General features: G+C 36.1%; 1 protein-coding gene across 8 annotated transcripts in view; it reads right to left on the bottom strand.

Moving 5' to 3' along the window:
- The window catches only part of KDM6A (lysine demethylase 6A), a 200,434-nt gene continuing 178,477 nt past the window's right edge, over window positions 1,921–23,877 (bottom strand). For 7 of the 8 annotated variants that reach the window (XM_021079778.1, XM_021079779.1, XM_021079782.1 and 4 more), the window contains 4 exons: window positions 23,299–23,440; window positions 7,610–7,736; window positions 4,426–4,596; window positions 1,921–3,315 (listed from right to left, as the gene is read on the bottom strand). In XM_021079778.1, coding sequence (XP_020935437.1) covers window positions 3,286–3,315; window positions 4,426–4,596; window positions 7,610–7,736; window positions 23,299–23,440 — 470 coding nt within the window. In that variant the 3' untranslated portion in view covers window positions 1,921–3,285. The remainder of the gene's footprint in view (window positions 3,316–4,425; window positions 4,597–7,609; window positions 7,737–23,298; window positions 23,441–23,877) is intronic. The other variant, XR_002340583.1, reaches the window with a different exon arrangement.

Genomic DNA, 23,877 nt, shown 5'->3' with positions numbered 1-23,877 from the left:
CGTGCTTTAGAAATACCCTCTGGCAGCAATGTGGAGGATAGATAGTGTCTTAAAGCAGGCAGGAAGAGCCCTGCAAATTCAATGCTGTTCTTTTGCATAATCCCGTGGGTGGTTCCATTAATAACTACAGGGTAAAGCATAACCATCTCTCTTGGCAGAGGTGACTTTACAACACCAGGGGCTCCTTATCTCTCCAGTTGTCTTTTAACACTCTAATTCCTTAGTCAAAGTTCCCAACTCCTTGAAGTTCCCAAATCCTCTTGCTCTAGCAGGTGTCATATAAACCCTGCTGCGATGCCAGCCCCAGTACTACTCACCCTTCTTGTTATCTCTTCCAGGTTTTGCTTGATAATATTACACGAACCTCCCATACTAGATGTGCGTATGAAGAGTAGAAGGCAGGGATCACATCTTAGATTCACTTTTTAAGGGATGCTAAATCAATATACCGACTAGATGAAAATACACATGATAATTTCAAGATGTAGGTTCAGAGAAGCAGACACTTCATTTAAGGTAAATTCATCTATTATGCGATCTTAAATTCCAGTTGACCAATTACTAATAATTTCAAAGCCCCAACTATCAATTTACTAATTTGGAAAAGTGACTAAGATTTTAGTTCAAAACGCAGAAGCCAAAAATTTTTAATTGACTTAATTTAAATGGGTTAAACAAATTGAAATACTCTATACTGATGGTGCAAGATTTCCTACTCAGCTAGTGATCATGAAAAAAGAATGATTTGGTTCTCACTTTCCGGATCAACATGTTTTTTTAATACACTGTGTAAATAACTTCTCTAAACTGTGTGTGTGTGTGTGTGTGTGTGTGTGTGTTGAGGGGTGGGGGAGAGGAGGCACACAATGCAAATGCGTTTCATTTTTAAGGGCATCCAGATAGTGTGCTTAGTGGGGTCACCTATACAAGCAGCAAAAAGAAAAAAAAAATCATTCTATTTCTCCTGAAACCTGAAAAACGGCAATTATAAAAGTTGTTAAAGTGATGAAAAGAAAGTAGTTTAAATAAAGACCTTGTTCATCTAGTTATACTTCTTCAGAGTAATGTTTGATTTCTCCTATCCTCTACCCATTCGAAGACTAAGTGAGCAAGTATTACTCTTGACATTTAACTTCCAAATAGGTATTAGCGCAACATCACTTGATGACTCTTAAATGCCAGACAACTTAAGTTAATCTTGGCAATAAGTCTCCTTAATCAAACCGCAGAAAATAAGACATTGTGTTAGTAAGATAAACTGGATATGGTTAAGAAACATTTGTGCATAGCTTGAGCATTCTTAGTATCTTTGCTTCTGGAGAGTTGACTTGCAATCTTTATTTACAAAAATGTTTGCCTTGAGTTCTTTTAAAAATATCGGTGGTTAAACATCTTGAGCAGCACTTACACAAGCACTCTTGCTCCTTAACTGAAATAAATTTGTAATTGTTTCCTTTTGAAATTATAACTAAGAAATGATTGCTGCTAGTAGGTGTTCAAATTCAACATTTGCCAAATTTTTAACTACTTGGATAAAACATCTCCACGTTTTCAAGCCTTCAAACTGTTTCTAGGAGGACAACGTACTCCAAAACTATCTGGAAAAAGAGCACTTGTTAACGCAGTCAGCACCAGCTATTATTATAAATTCTCTTTAGTCATACATTATCTCGTTTACAGCATTCTCTATGCTTCTTCACTGAATCTTCCTGGAAAAATCTTTAGGAACAGTATGATAAAATGTGAGCATGTGTCGAATGCAAGGTATTATTATAAAACAAAATACTATGGTTAATCAGAAGTGACTTGTTAATGTTAATACAGCTTGCTATATTTTACTAGTGATACGGAATTTGAAGACTCCCTCCCCTGCCCAAATCATGTCATACAAGCAGGAAAGCATGAAATGTCAAAATTGCCTAACTTTAAAAAATAAGTCTCTTAATTTATTGGCATTCTAAAATAGAGCCCTAGTGTTTCCATATAAAACACTACTATAAGTGAAGTACAGGATGTGCCAAGCCCATGTAACATTCCCTTTAAAATCTTAAGTTCAATCACTATTTGTTTTCTACTATTATACTACATTTTGGCAGCAATTGTTTATTGGTCTGTCATTGCAGTGATTGCAACTTAACAATAAACCAGTCTGACATTTTAGGTCTTGAAGATACATACCATATATATTTCTTTAAAAATAATCATACTTTTGTAAGCAATACTTTACAGTAGACACCTCAAAAATCTACCATAGATGTGAAACTTAAAACGAGAAAAATTTAAGTTCTAAATCTTTATACATATATATCCAGATTTCTATATATATTATATATACATACACAAGTATATATAAAATATATATAATCAGATTTGAAAAGTGAACAAAAACTGGGCGCTGTACATAAAGTTTTTTTTAAAACTCAAACAATAGAAAACTCTTTAAACATTAAACAATTTTAATAAAAGTTTCTGTACAATGCTAAGCAGTTTTATTTACACATAGAAAATGTAATAGGAGTAGTGTTTGAAATTACAGAACTCCTTAAAATTTCAATGGCAGGTAAATCTGGAAAAAATAACAGCATTCCATTCACAAATATTTTCAAGCAATAAATATGTATTTATAAATAGTGTAAATTTACATCAAGATTAGAAACAAAAATCACAAATCTGAAGTTTATTCCTTAGTCTATGTGCAATCCATTATCTTTGTGACTTGGCTGTTAATTTTTTAAACATTTTATTTAGGAACCAAAAGTGTAATAATAACCGTCATGGTTTCAAAACAAGACAGAAAAACATAAAAGCAGTAAAAAAGTTCCTTACCTAACTTTTCACATTAAAAAAAAGTTGACCAAAGAAAGACTTAAAATTGCTAACTACCTTACAAAGAAATGACCAGCTAGGCTAGTATTTTTCTCCAAGGAAAATTCTGAAGGGGGAAAAGATAGATGAAAACCAATTCATCAGCCCAGAAAGAGAGAAATATAAAAGAGGTTGTGTTCAAGTCAGTAGTCTGTATGATGTTGCCAGTTTTGTCAGATATATACAAAACATGGAAATTATTTTTTTTTCTGAAGTACAGCTGATCAGCTTTGTGAGAGTCCTGGAGCAAGGAGCAATGCTCTCCCCTGTCCAGTTGGTTGACACTCCGCACTTGGAAGGTTGCATAGACACAGTTTTCAGCCAGCAGCCTTACAGAGATAGCTACAAAAACCAGTGGTGCAGAACTGGGTTACTTCCTGAATAGCAGAAAAGGTCTCATTTAACGTCCATGGAACAACATCAAGATGAGGAGGATGGTAATGGAGGAGCCTGAAATTAAAAGTGAGGTATGTTACTTTGGTATACAAATTGTTAATATCGTTCCCTAGCTCAAGGCTACAAACAGCCTGAGTATGAAGGTAAGGGAAGTAATAATTCTCAAGGAAGTCCAACGGCCTGCTGTCCTCTGTCAAGCACAACGTCCCTTACTGTCTCCCACCTGGCCGATTTTCCTAAGAGTCTGAGACCAATACCTTATTCAGTGCACCCACATTTTTCTGTACTTCTTCACCAATTAGTTTAAAACTCCTAGAACATTATTAGGTTGACCATTTTTTGGGGAGATGGCTTAAAAATAAAAAGGCTTGTGGAAAATTAACAAATCAATTACAATTTCATTAGTGACTTGCTTTAGAACCTATCTCAACTAGACATATATATCTTTGTTTAACATATTCCAGATAATGCTCTTTTCCTTCAAGCAATTGTGAAGACCATCCAAGTGACAATATCAGGAGCTAAATTTCAAAAATTCAGTTTTTGATCACATATGCAAGTATTGGAGGAATCAACAATTCATAAACTTGTATCTGTTTCTATTCATAAAACTATTGATGTGCTAGAGTAAAATGCTTCCCTCAAGCATCTGCTATTTAAAATTAAAAACTGTGCACCATTTGTAAAGATATTTGAATTTCATAAGGTTATAAAACATACCAGGAAGTTAAGCTCCATCAAATAGTCCCATGAAGTTAATACTTCTGGCAAGGACAAGATTTTAAATAAATACATTTAAAATATATTAAAAGCACACTTACTGATTCATTTTGTGGACACACTAATAATCTAAGTACATAAACCAAACACTTGTATCAACTATGGTCAAATGACATAAAGGATATGACCGTGTTCTAAAAGCACGCAAAGATTTTTAAATGTAATTATTGTGACATTATTCCCATGAAACTGACATATGCCAATTTCACAGGAATAAATACCTGGAAGTGGAGGAAAGGACAATGATATGAATATTTCCTCATTCAATATCTAACAAGCCAAAGGAAAATTTAAATATTTTGTATTACCTCCTACTAGATGTAGAACAAACACTGCTGCTTCCCCATCCAGCTAACTACATACTCACATGTTGATTTCACTTACTAATGTAAATTGGTCATAGACTTGCATCAGGTCCTCCATTTTGTACTGTTCTAGCACCACAAAATTTTCCAGGTTTCCACTTGTTTTTCGTGCACAGTCTTGGCAATGCACTATGTAGGTCTTTCGAGAATTGCTTTCATTAGTGACAAAAAGCAGATCAAAAACCTCCACCTATTTTATACAAGAGAAAAAGCATTCAACAGAGACAACAGAATTTATTTATTGTACTACTGGAGCTGTGGACAGTGATCACTGGTTAAGAGTAGATAGTAAGATAAACATGGCTGTGTTTTAAGAATCTTCAGCAGACCAGGTTTATTTTGCACCTAACCTAAAGACATGGGTAGTAATGCATATTTAAGGGAGTGTCCTAGGGAAATGACATACTCATTACAATTAGGCAAAAGCCTAATTCAAACATTTAATAAAGGCCAACCTATTTGTTTTAAATTCAAAACATGACTATACAATCAACGTTTACTTCTCAATGAAGTACTTATCAGGGCACTGTTAATGGATATTGTCTTTCCTCAATCTATGAATGAGCTCCTCAAAGACGACTACTTTTTTTTACTCATCTTCATTAACTCCAGAGCATTATCACAGTACTTAGTGCTTAGCCAAACCTCAAAACAAACTTGTTAAGTGAATATAATCTGATTATTTTATAGATAGGGAAACTGACAGGTAAGCGACAGTGAGTATTCAGTTATAAGTATCATGTTAAGGAGTATGAGTACAATCAAAAAGTATGTTCAGGGAGTTCCCATCATGGCACAGTGGTTAACGAATCCGACTAGGAACCATGAGGTTGTGGGTTTGATCCCTGGCCTTGCTCAGTGGGTTGAGGATCCGGCATTGCCGTGAGCTGTGGTGTAGGTCACAGACACGGCTCAGATCTTGCGTTGCTGTGGCTCTGGCGTAGGCCAATGGCTATAGCTCCGATTGGACCCCTAGCCTGGGAACCTCCATATGCCACGGGAGCGGCCCAAGAAATAGCAAAAAGACAAAAAAAAAAAAAAAAAAGTATGTTCATATGTGTAGCATGATTTTAGAAATAATACCTCTATCTTAGAGAGACTGATGAGCTGCTAAAGTTCAGGCAGGATAAAGAAAAACAGTTCAGGATAAAAGTCATTTTCAAATACTGGAAAGCTGATGCATTCATTTTTCTGACGTATATATATAACGCACCTAAGTAAAATCTATCTGATATCCCAATGGCATCTTTGGCAGGTTACACAACAAAAACAGCTGATGGATTCAATCATTTCAAATAAAAGTCAGAATTACAGAATTTCAAGGTTTGAAAGATATCATTTATCTCCCTAGCTCTGTATACCCTTGAACTTATTCAATGAAAAAAAAAAATTCTCATGACTTCATGTCTTCTTTGAAGTTATGTTACTTAAAATCCTTGAGTTCACCATGTTTTCCATTATCATCAATGAGCAACAACAAGAACCTCATAATCAGAGTTAGGAAGTTTGTGAACATTCTTCAACCTGTCCCTCACGTCCGCCATTTAATGAGTTGTCTTGAAGATTTTACCTACGGAAACATTTTTGAATTCCTCTCCTTCTTTAATATTCCCACTGCCAGGGTCTGGCCTAGGCCTTAGGATAACCACTCTTAAAACCATTTCACTAGCTTTCTATAACCATCATCTCCAATCACTTTTCTCTCTGAAATACCTACCCAACTTGGGTACCTGCCCCAAAGCTTCTGATGGCTTCAATGACTGCAGAATAAATAATCAAATTCCTTAAAATCATCCAAGATGCTCTGCAAACTTCTTACCAACTAGACTAATAAGTAGAATTTGCCTAGTGTGTGTTCCAGTCTCATTGGACTATTTACCTTTTCTGAATAAGCCATTACATTTCCTATGCTCATAACAACATTCATTCTATTTCCAACTCTCATTTTTCTAGCCCACGAAAAGTCATACTCATCCTTCACGGAATGGACTCAAACGTTAACCTAGTTCACTTTGGTGAACCATTATGCCAATACTAGAAGGGAAAAATTAGGTCATATTCTCCCTTAGTGCTATCCTAACAGTTAGGATTAGGATAGAACCAACTTCACATTTACTAGTCTCATATACATTACAACTGCTTATAATTTGTCTTCCCCAAATAAGATAAAAGCTCCTTCAAAGCAGGTACCATATCTTAGTTTCTGCATTTCTTGTTGCCTTGGCCAGAGGAGAAAATTGACCAGTATATTGTGAACTGTACCAGAGAGGACAGAACAATGATCTGCCTAAAGCTATACGGAACTACATCCAGTTTACTGGCATCTGTCTACATCTGACTGTTCCCAGGTTAAAATCTCAAGACTGGAGTTCCCGTCATGCTCAGTGGTTAACGAATCCGACTAGGAACCATGAGGTTGCAGGTTAGATCCCTGGCCTTGCTCAGTGGGTTAAGGATCTGGCGTTGCCGTGAGCTGTGGTGTAGGTTGCAGACTCGGCTCGGATCCCGCGTTGCTGTGGCTGTGGTGTAGGCCAGAGGCTACAGCTCTGGTTCGACCCCCAGCGTGGGAACCTCCACATGCTGCGGGTGCGGTCCTAAAAAGACTAAAAAACCCGCAAAAAACAAAAACAAAAACCTCAAGACTAAACTTGATGAATTATCATCTGTTAAACAAGTCGTTCCTTGGTATCTATGGGGGATTGTTTCCAGGATCCTCCACTGATACCAAAACCCTAGGATGCTCAAGTTCCTAACATAAAACAGGCATATAATTACATATAACCTAGGCACATCCTTCTCCATAGTTCAAATATCTAAAATAATGTTAATGCTATATAAATAATTGCTGGTGCATGGCAAATTTAAGTTTTGCTTCTTGGAACTTTCTAGAATATTCCCTACCCCCAATATTTTCAGTCTGTGGTTGGTCAAATCCAGATAGGATCCTGTGGGGCCAGGGACCAAGCGTTAACCTACCTGACAAATAATAACTTCAGCAGATGCTTTTACAATTAATTCATAGTGAAATAACATATCACCAGGTTACATTTTAATATAGTAGCTAAATAACAAGATTGAACACAATGTCAATTTTAAGTAAAATGCATTACATAAAAGTACATTTAAAAAAATAACTAAAGAGAAACCAAAACTGGAGAGGTAAGAGGTTTACAAAACAAGTGTGGATAAGAACATTTACTCACCTCACAAATGCTACAGTAATGTGCTGGCTCTTCTTTTGTCCTCCCATGCCATATTATCTCTTTTCCTGCAGCAATGAGAGCTTCCCTCAATGTCTGACATTGCTTCAGAGTTCTCAGAAGACAATACCTATATTGTGGGGGAAAAATGATTTGTGACCAGCAACTGAATAGCGAATTTTTTAGCATGAAATATATATCAATATAAGTAATGCCAAGAGACTATCTATGACTTTTAACCTAATTTCTTGTTTAAAGGTAAGCTGTTAATTTTGGCTCTTATTTGGGCAAGTCAATTAACCTCTTTGGGAGTCAATGTTCTTATCCTCGAAATAAGGGGTCTGAATTCCAGATCTGAACTCTATGATTCTAAGTAAGGCAGGAAAGCATATTATTTCTATCAACACTATCTAGACACTGACAAACAGCATCATCTATATGGTTGCTTTTGAAACTTTTAGTATATAAGCAAAAAAGTATTTATAGATTTAGTCACTATACAATACAAAAATGGTTCTACTGTAACACTGAAGAAGGAAAAAATACTTAATTCCTTGATTTTAACTTGAATATAATGGAATCTATTAACATAATTGAACTTATAATTTGTAGCTTTTCTTTTTTTCCTTCTTTCTTTCTTTCTTTTTTATTTTTTTGCCTTTAGGGCTACACCCATGGCATATGGAAGTTCCCAGGCTAGGGGTCGAACTGGAGCTACAGCCGCCAGCCACAGCCACACGGGATCTGAGCTGCATCTGTGACCTACACCACAACTCAGGGCAACACCGGATCCCCAACCCACCAAGTGGGGCCAGGGATCAAACCCACATCTTCATGGATACTAGTCAGACTCGTTTCTGCTATGCCACAGTGGGAACTCCAAATCTATTCCTTTTCTAAACTCATACTTATGACACTAATGATAAGAGTGAATTCTCATAATTTTGTGATTTTTCTATAGCTTGCTGTCATTATTTGGAATTGTTTGCTAAGTTCTCTTACTCTCCTGTGAATCTTAGTGGCTCAGGTTCTTCATCTGAATAGAGAAGTTGGACTAGATGATCTGTATGGCACTTTTCAGCTCTAAAATTTGGAGACAATGAAAATACCCTAAAGAAAAGGAAATGGGTTTAGCAACTGAGTGTTGTTTGAAAGTAAAGATCTTGTTTGTTTTATTCATACTGTCTACTCATTCCCAAGGACAGTGCCAGGCATACAGCAGACACTCAATAAACATTTGATTATGGAACTACTAACATGACAAGTAATAGTATACCTAATTTCTCTTAACTTGTATTTCCTTGCTATTTTATAAGCTACTAGGTTAAAAGTATTGTTACTTATCAGAATTCATATAAATTAAAAAGCCAGAGATATATGTAAAACTTGATGACATTTAACAAACATAAAACAATATCAACTTTACAGTTGTAAGGCAAATTCCTTAAGTATCATATTCAAAGGATTTCTCTCTCAGCTTGGTTCCAGTAATTTTTGTGTGTTTAACTTATTTACAAACAAAATAATGCTTTAGACTATGGTTGAGAGTTAAAGCTATGACAGCTATATGTCTGTGTGGGGATGGGGTGGGGAGGTGTGCTGGGGAGGTAGCAAGGAAAATTCTTTCTTTCTATCTGTCTATCTATCTATCTTTAACCCGCTGTGCCGGGCTGGGGATTGAACCTGTGTCTTAATGCTGCAGAGATGTCACAGATCCTGTTGCACCGCAGCAGGAACTCCAGTAAAATTTTAGATTATAGCAAAAAGAGAGACCAGCTCTTGAACAATACCTGTTCCTCCCTCTTCCCCTCCCTGTGTCCCACACAATTCATTTCTGAAGGCACTGATCTTACAGAACAAGTCTTCCAAGCAGGGTTTCAAAATAAGGTCATTTCCAGAGGAAAAAATAATGCCTAAACTCTACAGATAACTTTGGAAGATTTGTAGATTCCACTATGCTCCCATGTGGGAAAACAGAATAAAATAATTCAATAAAAATAAGTCATTAAAAATAAGAACTAGACCAGAAACATGTTATTAAGAATTGCATACAGATTATGTCATTTAGGCCTCTCAGTGGCCCTGTGTAGGAGATACTATGGTTTCCACCTCACAAATAGGAAACCTAGGGCTCAGAGAGGCTGATAAAGCTATTTTAAAGCTATAGTTGGGCTAGGGGTTTGTAAAAGCAGAAAATTTTGTTTCCCCTGCCTCACACTGTACCATCTTCTTTCTGGTCTCTTTTCACATCTTCTCATCCACTTTTACTTTCCCTCTCTCTTTTTTTGGCTGTGACCACAGCATGCAGAAGTGCCAGGGCCGGGGACTGAACCCACGCCATAGCAGTGATGACAGTGGATCCTTAACCCACTGAGCCACCAGGGAACTCCACTTCTCTTTTGAAGATGAGACTTTGAGGGCTCAGTCAACATCCACCCCACCCCAGCTCTAAACACAGAGCCTCAGTTCTGTCTTTACTCAATGGATGAACTTTCATCTCCAAATGCTACTAACTACTTCGGCAGTTAGAAAATACGGCTACTCTGGTAGTTTCATCTGGAAAAAGGCAATATAGAATTTCCTGCAAAGAAAAAAGGGTCAGGACTAGGGCTGCTAAGAATAAATACTAAGCCATCAGTATTTTGCTTCTAAAATCACAGCTCCATTATTTTGTGATACTGGAATCTAAGAAAAAAGCTCTATTAATCTGATCTGACAATGAATAACCACATTGTGTATTCCTCTTTGCCCTTATGTTTTTTCCTTAACAGTAAAATTTTTTGTTCCTTTCCATTTTCAAAAAATGGTAATTGGAACAGAAGGAGAATTGAGAGACAGAGGCTCTTCTGGAGTCTACAGCAATGAGCAGGTCCAATCAGAAAGAATCTGATTTAACTGAAGGGTAGGGACAATACAGATATAATAGTCAAGACTTGGGAGTTCCCATCGGGGCGTAGCAGAAATGAATCCGACTAGGAACCAGGAGGTTGCTTGCGGGTTCTATCCCTGGCCTCACTCAGTGGGTTAAGGATCTGGTGTTGCTGTGAGCTGTGGTGTAGGTTACAGATGTGGCTTGGATCCTGCATTGCTATGGCTGTGGTGTAGGCTCTGATTCAACCCCTAGCCTGGGAACCTCCATCTGCCATGGGTGCAGCCCTAAAAATCAAAAAAAAAAAGAAAAAAGTTAAGACGTCACTTGGCAGTAATCTGTTCTGCTTTGATTAATCCTAGACTGTTTTATATGAAGACAATGTTTAAGTGTATTGAAGAGCTAAAAAGTAAAAGTTAAACAAAATCAGGATTGTAATTTTCTCTTCATTTAAGTTTTGGTAAATTTTAATAAATTTACTTTATAGCAATTAAGAATTCTATGTATTAAAAACAAAATAATAAATCACTAGCAAAAAGTATAAAAATGTAAAAGGTGTTGTTTTAAATAAATGTGTTTTAGGAACAGGGTCATAAATGATTTCAGGAGCTAGAGAATCTGGAAATCAAACTTCCCTTTGACTTTTCAGGATCAGTCAGGATCAGCCTGGTGTCAGGACCTGTTTTTAGTTGTTTGGATGAAAGACTACACAAAAAGGCAGGGGGATATTAAAGGCAGCTCTGGCTTGGAAGAAAATCATAAGAAAGAGGCTGACTGAGGGCTAGCTGAGTGTATTTGAGGTTATATGGAAGAATATGATCTATCCAAAAAACCCATCCAGCAAAGATGAAACCTAAAGAGGGATGGAATTTTAGAAAACAGCTTGACACAGGAGACAGAAATGAAAATACACTTGAAATGTTAGAATAAAAAACCTGAAAACAGTAATATGAGGGAGAATGACCATACATAATATACTCATAAATCCATACATTAGGCAAAAGATTAATGGATACATAGTATGCCACAAATGCTAAAAGGAGGGAGAACCCTACGTCAGGTGAGAGAAGGTGGAACTCATGGAAGTTTTCATAAAGAAGCTGTCCACTTAGATGTGACCAGAAGGAGAAGTGGCAGGAAGGTCCCTTCTAGGCAGAAGGAATTCCATAATAAAGGTAGTGTGGGGATTATCTAGGGAATAAATTGTTCTTAAGATTTTAATCCTGGGATGAGATTTCTGGGGCAGGAGAATAAAGGAATGAAGCCACAGTGATACAATATTATGCTGAAGTTAAGACAACACTGGGAATTACTCTGACATTTTGAGGGTAACTGAAGTTTCCAAAGTTCCCAAATACTGATGTGGTATCAAGATGAAGCATGGGTTAACTTGGTATGGCATTTTTAAAATCTTTATGGTAACAATGCTCAACCACTAAGAAGTAGTTGTTGTACAAGTTAAAAAAAGCACTCCAAGAACAGCCCTGCCCTGCCCAATCTCTCTTACTGAAAGAGCCATGTAAGCAAAGTGAGCCAGCATGTGAACCCTTGAAACTTGCCACCTGTCACTCCAGAAGTGCACTGCCCTAGGACAACAATGAGTGTCTGAATGTCAGTAAGACATATAACAGTTTCATTTAAATCAACCACATGGCTGAAAATCAAGGTCTCAGTCAACAATAAAGTGAGTATCTTAAGAAGTTTAAACTCTCAAAAAAAAAAAAAAAAGCATGAAAGTAAATCTATGTTAACCAAGAGAATGTAGTTTTAGAATTTTTAGATTTTGTTTGCTCAATGTTATCACAAAGCTTTGTATATTTAACCCAATGGTGTATGAGAACAATCTATGCTACCTATGGACGGACTGGTCTTCGTGGCTATACTCTCTAAATAAATTATTAGGCCAACAGGCTAAGACTAAAGAGTTGTAGAACATCTCATATATCCATTTAAACATGGGAATCAAAGGGAAAATGAATTTAATATTTAACAGTTTGCTCTAATTTATATCTAAAACCTTGGTGCTTGTGATGATAATAATAATCTATAATATGTGTGAAAGAAAAGGGAAAACAAAAATATTCTCAGTTCTAAAAGAGACTGAATCTAGACTAGAGTGTCCCTAATTTGCCTGGATCATAAGATTTATCTAGGCCACTGTGAAAGATTCCCAGGGCTTGTCATATAGAGCTTTGAATTTAACTTTTAGGAACAGAGTCTAGAAATCTATTTTAATAAGCGTCTCAGGTGATTCTTAGGATCAGGCAAGTAAGAACTAGTGCACACCTCTTTTATAAGTGGTGAAATTAGAAACAATGTCAAAAATTTCTAATCATAGTTTTCGGCAAATCATCCTGTTTTTATGAGTAGAGCCTGAAGAAATCAGAGAGGAAGTTACAAGGTAGCAGCTAGACTGCCCGGGTTCATAACCTAGCTCCACACAAGCGTTCTTATCCTTTGTGCCTGAGTTTCCTCAAATGAACCAAGGAAACATCTAATTTATAGTACTATTATGAAAAGCATATATGTTATATAAAATGTTTATTATCAGTACCTGGAAGTCAGTGATCAATATCTGAACCTGACATGTCAAATTCTTAAATTGTGTTAAAATAATTATTTACTAAATTGGAAGTAATTTTGTTAATTTGAAAAAACTGTGCAATGAATGCCAACCGAAAGCGTAATAATTACACCTAAAAGAACATAAAACAGATTATTTGAAGCATGTTTAGTCCAGATTCTATTTGGTCAGGATTTCTCAACCTTGGGGCTGTTGTTATCTTGGGCTGGATAATTCTTTGCTGTGAGGGGCTGTCCTGTGCATTGCAGGATGTTCAGCAGTGTCCTTAACTTCTATCCACAAAATATTCGTAGCACCCCTCCCACTCAAGTTGTTGCTTTGTGTCCCCTGAGGAAGAGGGTGGGGGGAGGCAAAACTGTCTGCAGGTGAGAGCCAGTGGACTAGGTCTATGAACACTAACTTACTTAAAAAACAGGTGATTGAGGCTTCTATAATGAATATTAATTATAACAACAGCTACCATTTACAGTGCTTACCCTATGCTAAGACCCACATAAAAGCTATGTAAGAAACAATTCTGATCCTCATTTTTCACAAAAGGAAATAAAGACTAACAGGTTTAATAATTTGACCACGGGCCCCCACACAATAAATGGAGAAGCCAAGATGTGCAGGCAGACTGGACTCCCAACAAATATACAGTGCTGCCCTGCCTGCAATGTTTCACTGGAATATTACATAGCACAGACTCTAAGACTGACTGAGGACAATTAAAAAGGAAAGGCAAATAACAAACACATAATGATCACACATACACAAAAGGCACAGGGAAAGCATATAAAGCATTAATATTGTACATATAAAAGATGATTGGATTCGGAAGATGTGGTATATATACACAATGGAATACGACTCAGCCATAAAAAAGAACAACATAATGCCATTTGCAGCAACATGGATGGAACTAGAGAATCTCATACTGAGTGAAATGAGCCAGAAAGACAAAGACAAATACCATATGATATCACTTATAAGTGGAATCTAATATCCAGCACAAATGAACATCTCCTCAGAAAAGAAAATCATGGACTTGGAGAAGAGACTTGTGGCTGCCTGATGGGAGGGGGAGGGAGTGGGAGGGATCGGGAGCTTGGGCTTATCAGACACAACCTAGAATAGATTTACAAGGAGATCCTGCTGAATAGCATTGAGAACTATGTCTAGATACTCATGTTGCAACAGAACAAAGGGTGGGGAAAAAATGTAATTGTAATGTATACATGTAAGGATAACGTGATCCCCTTGCTGTACAGTGGGAAAAGAAAAAAAAAAAGGAAAAAATAAAAACTAAAATATAAAAACAGTGCTTTGTAAGATGTTCAAAAGAAGACAAAATGATACAATAAGAAACTAAATTTGTTTTCAATAGACTTGATAGCATTGAAATTTTAGAAAATTTATTTTCAACTACTGACTTCCACATTATCAGTATTTTTATAATGTGTTTCACATCTGGCAGATTATGGGGAGGTAGACAAGAGAATGTTTATTCTGAAAATTAATCTTCTACTACTACTATCTGATATGCTCCTCTCAAATCTAAGACCTTCTAATATTAAATTTGTCAAGGGAAAATGGGCTCATTGGCATTCTGTTTTCGACATTTTAAAATGTACTGAACTAAGAGTTCTTACTGTGGTTCAGTGGTAATGAAACCGACTAGTATCCATGAGGATGTGGGTTCAATCTCCAGCCTCGCTCAGTAGATTAAGTATCTAGCATTGCTGTGGCTGTGGCAGAGGCTGGCAACTGCAGCTCTGATTCAACCCCTAGGCTGGGACTTCTATATGCCATGGGGACGGACCTAAAAAGCAAGAAGTACTAAACTAACTTCTTATTATAGCGATTTATGTGGAACAAAGTAACTGGATAAACCAGTTTCCAACGTATGTGAAACACTATCATTACATTAACTTGCTAATAGTCCAACATGATGACAACGATGTACACCATATTTGTTGGAGTGGACGTTATCTACCATTGAGATCAAACCATTCAACTGCATCTAAAAGAATCTATTTATTTTGAAAGTCTGATATCTACAGGGAAATCTAATCAGCTCATTTGCTGCACAATCATTTGATTCCTTTCAAGGATCCTGTTAAAAGAAATATTTCACTGCTAAAATATAACAAATATATGTCTTATGAAAGTGAAGTAAAAAGGACCTTTAGCACTATACAGGGAGAAAATGCAGGCCAAAGCTATGTATCTCAAATATCTGAAAATGGGAATCACTTTGTAAAGAATGAGGGTTTCTCTTAGCTCTCAATCAACTAGTTTAAAATTAAAATCGAAGGGTAAAAACTGTATACTATGACAGAGATGGATAAAAAACAGCAATAATCTCCTCATTCTCAACTTTAAGTTTTAAACTGACTATTTAAAACTTCATTCATGAAAATATCTATGACAAAGTTTATACAGGATTGGAATAGGGGCTGACCAAAGGTAAACATCATTAACAGTCACTCTAAAAAAATGTACAACCCAGATAAAATTATGAGAAAACAAATCCCAAATATGGAACTCTATACAACACAAAGGTCAGCCCTCTTCAAAATAAAAATCATGAAAAAAGACTCTTGGAGACTAAAAGAGACAAGGATATTTTGGGTAGTAATTGGGGAAACTGAAATGTAGACTATTACATTAGCTGACTGCTACTGAATTTCACATTTCTTATGTATGGTAAACGGTACTGTGGTTACTTACTCTTAAGAGATATAGGTTGAAGCATCTGCGGTGAAATGTCATAATGTCTGCAAATTACTTTTTCATATGGCTCAGTCAAAAAAGTATGTGCACATACATGTGTATATAGAGACTACTCAGTAAATGTGACAGAAGCTTATCTGATGACTCCAGATGAATTTATACACATATTCATCGTACTATTTTTTAACTTTTTTTGTAGAGTAAAAGATTTTCAAAATAAAAAGTTGGAGAAAAAATATGAAGAGGTTAGGGGAGATGCACTAATGTGTTATAGGCAAATCTAATATATCTCGAAGGATAATAAGATATATTACCATGGAAAAAACATTCATAGTTCAGTGAATTAAAATGCACAGATCAACAGGTTTATAGTTATTATCTTCCTTAATTCATTTCTGTGTGTGGGCACTGCTCTACTTCAGAAATAGCTAACGGTTCAAAAAACTCAACAGCTAACATCTTACTTAGCAGGGATTACCTATCAGCCAGCTGAGAGATATAAATGTGTATCCCAGACTCCTTTTCTAAACAACACCACATATCCATCTGGTTACGTTAGAGAGATTCCCACTTAAACATCATAAAAGTAATTCGAGCTCTACATGTCTTAAAGCCATCCAAGCTAGTAATCAGCATCCCTCATACCTAACCCATTTCCTCTTTTCTTCCCAGTTTCATCAACAACCACAAATATCCCACTGCATGGCCCAAGCCAAAGCCACAGCAATATAATAAATTCCCCTCTCACCTTTACTACCCAATCAATCAAGGAGTCTATTTTACTTTTGTTCCTTCTATCCTCTTGTCTGAAATACCTTTTAATATGCCTCTAAATCTTTCGCCCTCCATTTAGGACTTCATCTTGCTGCCAAGAGATCTAACATACAAATTTGATCATTACTAAAATGATTAAAAATTCTAAAGACTTCTCATTAGCAGCTGCTGCCAATATGAAGTTCTACTTGAAATTTTTAGCAACAAGTTTAAATCTATACTTTTCAGCCAATACTAATGAACAAGTAGGACTTAAGCCCATGAGACATCTGAAAGTTTAGTCTAAAGAAGGAGAAACTAAATTTGTGTGCAATGACATGGCGTATGCAGAAAAGTTTATGTTCATTTAAACAGTGAAAGGAAACCAAAAGAGAAGTTATGATTGAGCTTCTACTAAAATGTTTCTAAGGAGTCAGGCTGTGAACTTTTCAAGTCAAGTTCACTGCAGTATGAAATGAAAGAATTAAGATATGAATATTCTTTTAACTCATGACAATGTAGGAAGTATCTGGAAGGATATGAAGGAGTACAAAGATGAGTGTATTTTACTATATAAAACAGATAATTAATAAGAACCTACTGTATAGTATGGGGAAATCTATTCAGTAGTTTGTATTAACCTATATGGGGAAAAAAGAATGGATACATGGATATGCATAATTTATTTACTTTGCTGTACACCTGAAAATAACACAACTTAACTGTTAAGTCAACTATACGTGAATGAAATAAAAAAAATTAGTATTTTAGTAAAATAGCTAGGATATGGAAATTGAAACAGAGTTACTAAATTATACAGATAAAGGACTTTACGGACTTGTGGGGCTCTAAAAGACCCATTTGAACTTAAAGGTGCAACGAAAAAAAAAAAAAAAAAGAGTGGTATTGACTTTTTAAAATAACCACAGGTAATTCATTCTTAAAATGATAACAAGGGATTACAACAGGAGAGAATACCATGTCCCACTATTAATCACTTAGTGAAAACACAGATTCATAATCTCTTTATTATAATCCCACAAATTTTTCATAAATTTTGCATAAACTCATTGGGTATTAACCTGAGACTTCTTATAGTTTTCACTTAGCTCATCAGAATGATTATTTGTATGCTTTACTGCAAAAATATTAATGTGTTTGATTCCAGGTTACTGCCACTAAACCCTGCTGGGAGGGTAAAATATATAATTGCACTGTATTACCTTCCTAAGTCCAAAGAATTCTGAATACCAAAACACATTTGGCCTAAGGGGCTTAGGATAAGGGACTATGGAGCTATGGTACTACTCCTTTAAATCTTTCCTAAATATTCTCCTCTCTCGAATGTGCCTTTTTCTATACTCCCCCATTTTTTTTTTTTTAAACAATATCTATCATTAAGGCAAAGATCATGTATTTTAATGTTTTGACTATTTCCCCATTTACTTTAAGCAGCTTGAAAAGTGATCATATCCTTTTGTCACGAGTACCTGAATACCAACTCAGTTCATAATATATATTAAACAAATATGAAAAGATTTATATTTATATATACTATATATTTATATTTATAATATATTATATATTTATAATAGATATTATATTTATATATAATATATATTTATAATATATATAAATATAAAGAACTGGATAGAGCTAAGTGAATGAGTGGATGAGAAGGCACAAGGGAAATTTTGCTTACATTCTTTATGGTTGGGCAGACTTACCACTTAACCATGAAAACCTAAAAATCACACATTGTAGATTCACAGTATTTAACAACTAAAAGCAATTATTCAGAGAGAAAGTAAAGGAAGAAGACCATCTTTGAAAATTTTCTCTACTGACTTCTTCCATCTAATTGATATTTTTCTTTTAGAATACCCTACAATTCATAGGCTTAATGTATACTGAAGTAATGCTTTACTGAAAGATAATTCAGAGGAGAAAAAGGGAGGAGGTATAAAAATTATAGTTCATATTAAAGATGTTTTAAAATATTAAAGTCATAAAAGTAAATAGAAAATTCAAGCACACAGCTAAAAGAAATTGGAACAATGGCCAACAAGGTAAGTGGGGTGTCAGATGTGAGGACAAATGGGTATTTTAAAGAAAGTTTACATTTGTGCCTTTATAAGTTTAGAATAGTTGGTTATTGCTGGTGACCTCAGCAAGAGAAGGAGCATATTGAAGGTGGAAAGTCAAACTGCTATGGATGGTGAACAGGAGATGAGGAAAATGACTCAAAGCAGAGGGAAGGAGCAGCAAGAGAGAACCATTTAAGAATGGGTATAGCTAACAAGCTAGAACAAACTCATACCACTTTTTTTGTTGGCAGGATACTAGATTTGAGAACCAAAACAATGATGTGGACACAACAGTTATACAGCAAAACTAATAAGCTTGTGGAAAAAGACTCCCTTATTTCTATAACAATACATTATCCATGCCCTCTTCTAACCTTTATCTAGCTCAACCTATTTGCTTTCCCCACATTCTGTCTCCCCTCCTCTTCCTCTCAAGGCAATCATGAACCGCTAGTCAGAAGAATGCCTAGTCAGTCAGCTCTGGAATCCTGCACTTCCTACGGTTTCTGCTAAACAGCTCTATCTATGCAACTATTTTACTGGCTCCTCAAACCTGCCACTGTTCCAAAATGAAGTGCTGTGCCACAGATACATCTGAGTGACCTTTACATAAGACAGATAATGGGCTTAAATCCTGGCTCTAATGAAATAAGTGACCTTGGGATGCTGAGAGACATAACTGAAATACAGTCTGGGAAGCACTGTGCTCAGTGCTTGGCGAAGGACCAAGCTCAGTTATTATTACTACATCATCTAGAACCCAGACTTGAAAAGCCAAAGTATCTTTGATTCACTTCTTTGTCTTATCATCCAGAAGCTAATTCTATTTATTTAACTGCTAAAAATATCTTTATGGATCTCACATTAGATCAGATCATATTAGTTAAAAGCCCACCAAAAGCTCTCCCACACAACAAACTTGTTTGGCACACAATACATGATTTGCCACTAAGAACTTTTACGACTGTATCTTATTCTACTACTCATCGTACACTAGAATGTACCACCAGCTGTTGTCAACATATATACAACAGACCTGTATCAATATACATTTCAGCTCATGCAAATACACAGTAGTAAAGGAGGTCAGGAGGGAGGGCAGAGGAGGTAGGCATTAGTGAAAATGAGAGCGGGAGGAAAAGAAGATGAGCTGGAGCAATTATGCATTTATGGTTCCTCTAGGCAGTCAGATTTCCTCTGAGCGTCTCACAATGTAAGGAGCTTATCACACCCCAGCATGATCTTAGTAGTTAGTAGAAGGCCTCTCCACATAAGCCAAATATTTTGCCTGGTGTTCTACTGAAGAAAAGGGATTTATTCCCTCATTGAAGGAGACATGGTATGTATGTATACTATTATTTTATGGATGGACTGAGGAATCTTTCTGATGGTGCAAGAGTTTGGTCTTAAGTTGACTCTGGGTGCTACACCTCTCTCCTTTCCCTGCCTCCACACCTTCACCCTTTACATAAAACGTCTGCCTCCCCAAATACACAGACATCTCTGACTCCAAGGGGCTGGAAAGAATCCAGTGGATCTGTCCTTACACGTCTTCCAATCTATTTATTTACATGCACTAAGTCTTACTTCAAGTCAGGACCTATACCATATACCTATACACACCCTTTCAGCGCCTAACCCAGAGCCTTGTATATAGTCAGCAAGTATTCATTAGATGAAAGAAAGTATAAATAAAAGGAAGGGATCAATGTTGGCTGGTAAAAGGTACATTCTGAGTAATAGCTGAATGACTACATTTTAAAAAGGAAGTTTATAGACCAAGGCCTAGGGGTTGGGACTTGTGGTTAACATTTTCAATTGGCTCGATGACGAAGAGAGATTGCTAATCACATCTCATGACAACTCCAGCTGGGAGGAGAATTCTTAATATAATTGAAGAATACAAACAAGATTCAAATGATCGAACATTTTGTAGTACAGAGTAAAAATGGAGTAAGATAAGTATTTAACTCCACTTACTTAGGTTAAAAAAATGTGAGGAAAGTATGAGGAACAACAGGGTCGTCAGTAATTTTAAGTAGAAAAATATTCAATTTCACCACACGACAATCTTAAAACAAAGAGAATGAAAGTGTCGTGTCGATGTTCAACATTTCAAATATTAAGAGGGACAATGATAAATTGGAAGGAGTCTAGCAGAATGATAAGGATGAAAAGATGACAGAGGTCAGATGTTTAAATTAACGAAGACCAAGTAGGAAGAAGAGAATATGATAATGATCTTTTCCTTGATTCCTTTTTTCCTCTTATCCCAACATCCAATCTGTCAGCAAGTCCTGTGAGCTTTTGTTTTGCCTTAGCCCCTAGTTTAATCCCCCTCTCTACTCCCTTGGTCTGTCCAGGTTGGTCTATCCTGTTGCAACTGCCTCCTAACTGTGCCCCTTGGCATCAGTTCCCCTACAAAGCAACCAGATTCATTTTCTTAAAGTTTAAATTAGAACCCATCCTTCTCTCCTGCTTAGAATCCTCTAATGGTAACCCATAATACCCCAAATTAAATATATAAACTTACCATGTCTTAAAAGTTCAGGTAAGATCTAGTTTCTGCTCAGTTCATTGAGTTCACTGTTACCCCTCTTTCTCTCATTCTGCTATAGTCACATTGGCCCTTTTGCCCTATAAACATGTCAAAGCTGTCTCCAATTCAGTCTTCACTTGTTCCCTGGGCCTGAAGTGCTGTATCCCTAGATCTTTGCATGGCTGACTCCTTCTCATTGTTCAGGTCTGAATACAAAACTCATCTTCTCAGACACCTTCCATGACCACTTTAGAAAAAGCAGTAGTCTCACCCCCCCCCTTAATATTATCTATTTTTATCTTTTTTATATTACTTATCAGTAATTTATTCAACTGTCCGGAGGTCTGTCTTGCTTCACTAGAATTTAAGTCCTCTGAGGGCTGGAATTTTAATTTACATGCCACTATGTCTACCATTAGTGCCTCAGGGTTGGTTCTCAAACATTTGTTGAATGGGAATCCACCTAAATCCCAAATATATTTAGGGACTTGGGACCCAATGACAGGTAGATTTTATGCCAATTTGTAAAGAACTTCTAAGAATTATAGTGAGGTAATGAGACTATTCAAGAAGTTGCTGGATGGCCACAAATTACAGATGTTATATATAGAAGGGATTACTGCATTAAACAGGAATCCTGACTAAATAATCTTTAAAATCCTTTCCAATTATAAAACCCTAATCTATCCAAAATGTGATGAGTCACTTTCAGTCTCTACAGCTGTTACATATAAATGGTTTCTGTACTATAACATTCCCTTATCATCAGGTGATCTAAAATAGCCTCTAGTTTATGCCTATTTCCAACTTACTAAACATCTTCAGTGACTTTACATAATTTTTTCCCCAAAAGTAACCCTGAACTTACTATTCAGAGAAAAATGCCAATATGAGACAATAAAGAGATAGGCAACCTCACTATCAACTACATTTACAGAGTATGGTGCCTAAGATCCAACTTCTGAAAGGATTTATACATTACTTGCTATGATTTGTTTTTTGTTATTACCTTTTGTCTCCCCCTACCACTTATGCCCAGGACTAGATAAAATAGTTCCACTGATAAAGGAATAAGATAATCCACAGGCATGCTACCTTGGCCACAAAATTTTTGTTTGAATAAAATTTTAGATTGTGGTTTGAAATCACTTTAATAAGCCAGGATTCCTTCGAAAGACAGTATTTTGAAAACAACACATACTGGCCAAATTAATATGGCTGCAGGAGAAATACTCAAAGTAAGTACTCAAAGAAGAAGACAAACTTATTTTATCAGTGAGTATAAAGTAGTGTGTTCCAAAATGAGTTTTTGAGATCAGTTCTTCAAAGATACTGGTCAAATAAGTTTGGGAAATATAATACAATACATTATGACCCTTCTCCCCTACTCACAGAACATCCCGACTCTTTTAGCCTCTAAAACATTTACAAAGAAATAAAAACTAAAGGACTTGAACTTTACATAATCCATCATTTCCCATATTTCTTTGACCAGAATTCTCCCACCTTTTGGGTTTAGAAGAGTAGTAGTGGTAGAAAATACAGTTTAGGGAAACACTGCTATACAGCACTACTTGGAAATATTCTAAATAGATCTGCAGAATAGCGAGGCTAGAGACTGTGACAATACACAATAAATGAGAAGTTTACTGGGATATATGTGTGCAAATTAACTTGTATTAGGTGTTTAAAGTAGATAGAGAAGAGGGACAATTAAAAGATGGATGATTTAATTTAAATTTTAAAAATGAACACTGAAGTCAAACTCCTACATTAAATGCTAATTTCTATGTACCAGCAACTACTCTTTGATGCCATTCCCTCTCCCTGATACTAAGGGGAGTCTTTCAATATTAAAATTAAAGTTCTCCCAGGAATCAAGTGGTTTAGAGGGTAGTGAGGAAGCACAGGTATGTGAATCTACTGGTGTAGAATCACTTGTGCCTTCGCTCCTCTTGGTACCATAGTGTACTGACTATGTGGAAGGGAAAAGTACTTTTAACATGTGAACTCTTACTACGTTTTGTTAGACATCTGGACCATTTTGATTTGATGTCAACATAATTCTATAGGGGGAAAAGTACTGAAGAGTTAACATTCCCCAAAAAGAGAGGGACTACAGCAGTTTTAGAAAGCACTTACTTAATCATTTCAAAAAGCTTTGGATCTGAGACCTTGATATTTCGTGCCATATTCCAGGAAAGATGAACCATGGGTACTATTGACTTCACACTTTGCAATTTGTTCCATTCGTACCGTTCCACTGCCAATTTATACTGGCAGGCTAGGAAAAAAAAAACAGTTATAAAGCAACCCAGAGTACCAAAGATAGGAAGATAACCATTATCACCTTCTCAGGTGCTATCATCAATACCAATTCTGAAAAAATACCAAAACATCACAATTTTCTTTTTTTACAATAGTAGTAACAATAGGAGTGATCACAAAGAGTGCTTACTATAGCTATGTGCCAAGCGTTGTGCTGAGGTATTTTGACAGATTACACCACTGAATCTTCACTACCATCTTGTTAATTTCATCAATTCCATTATACAGATGAAGAAATCGAGGCCCAGAGAGGTTAGATAACTTGCCCAAAGTTGCAAAAGCCAGGTTTCCTGGTCCTAATCCAGGTCTTTCTGGCTCCAAAGGCCATATTCTGAATCTTTCTACTGCTTCAAGGCAGGCATAATTCAAACAGATTTTGACATACCAGATAAA

The sequence above is a fragment of the Sus scrofa genome, chromosome X (assembly GCF_000003025.6).
Source record: "Sus scrofa isolate TJ Tabasco breed Duroc chromosome X, Sscrofa11.1, whole genome shotgun sequence".
Lineage (NCBI taxonomy): Eukaryota > Metazoa > Chordata > Mammalia > Artiodactyla > Suidae > Sus > Sus scrofa.
The sequence above is the reverse complement of the archived record's forward strand: the minus strand, read 5'-3'. Positions and strand labels throughout refer to the sequence as shown.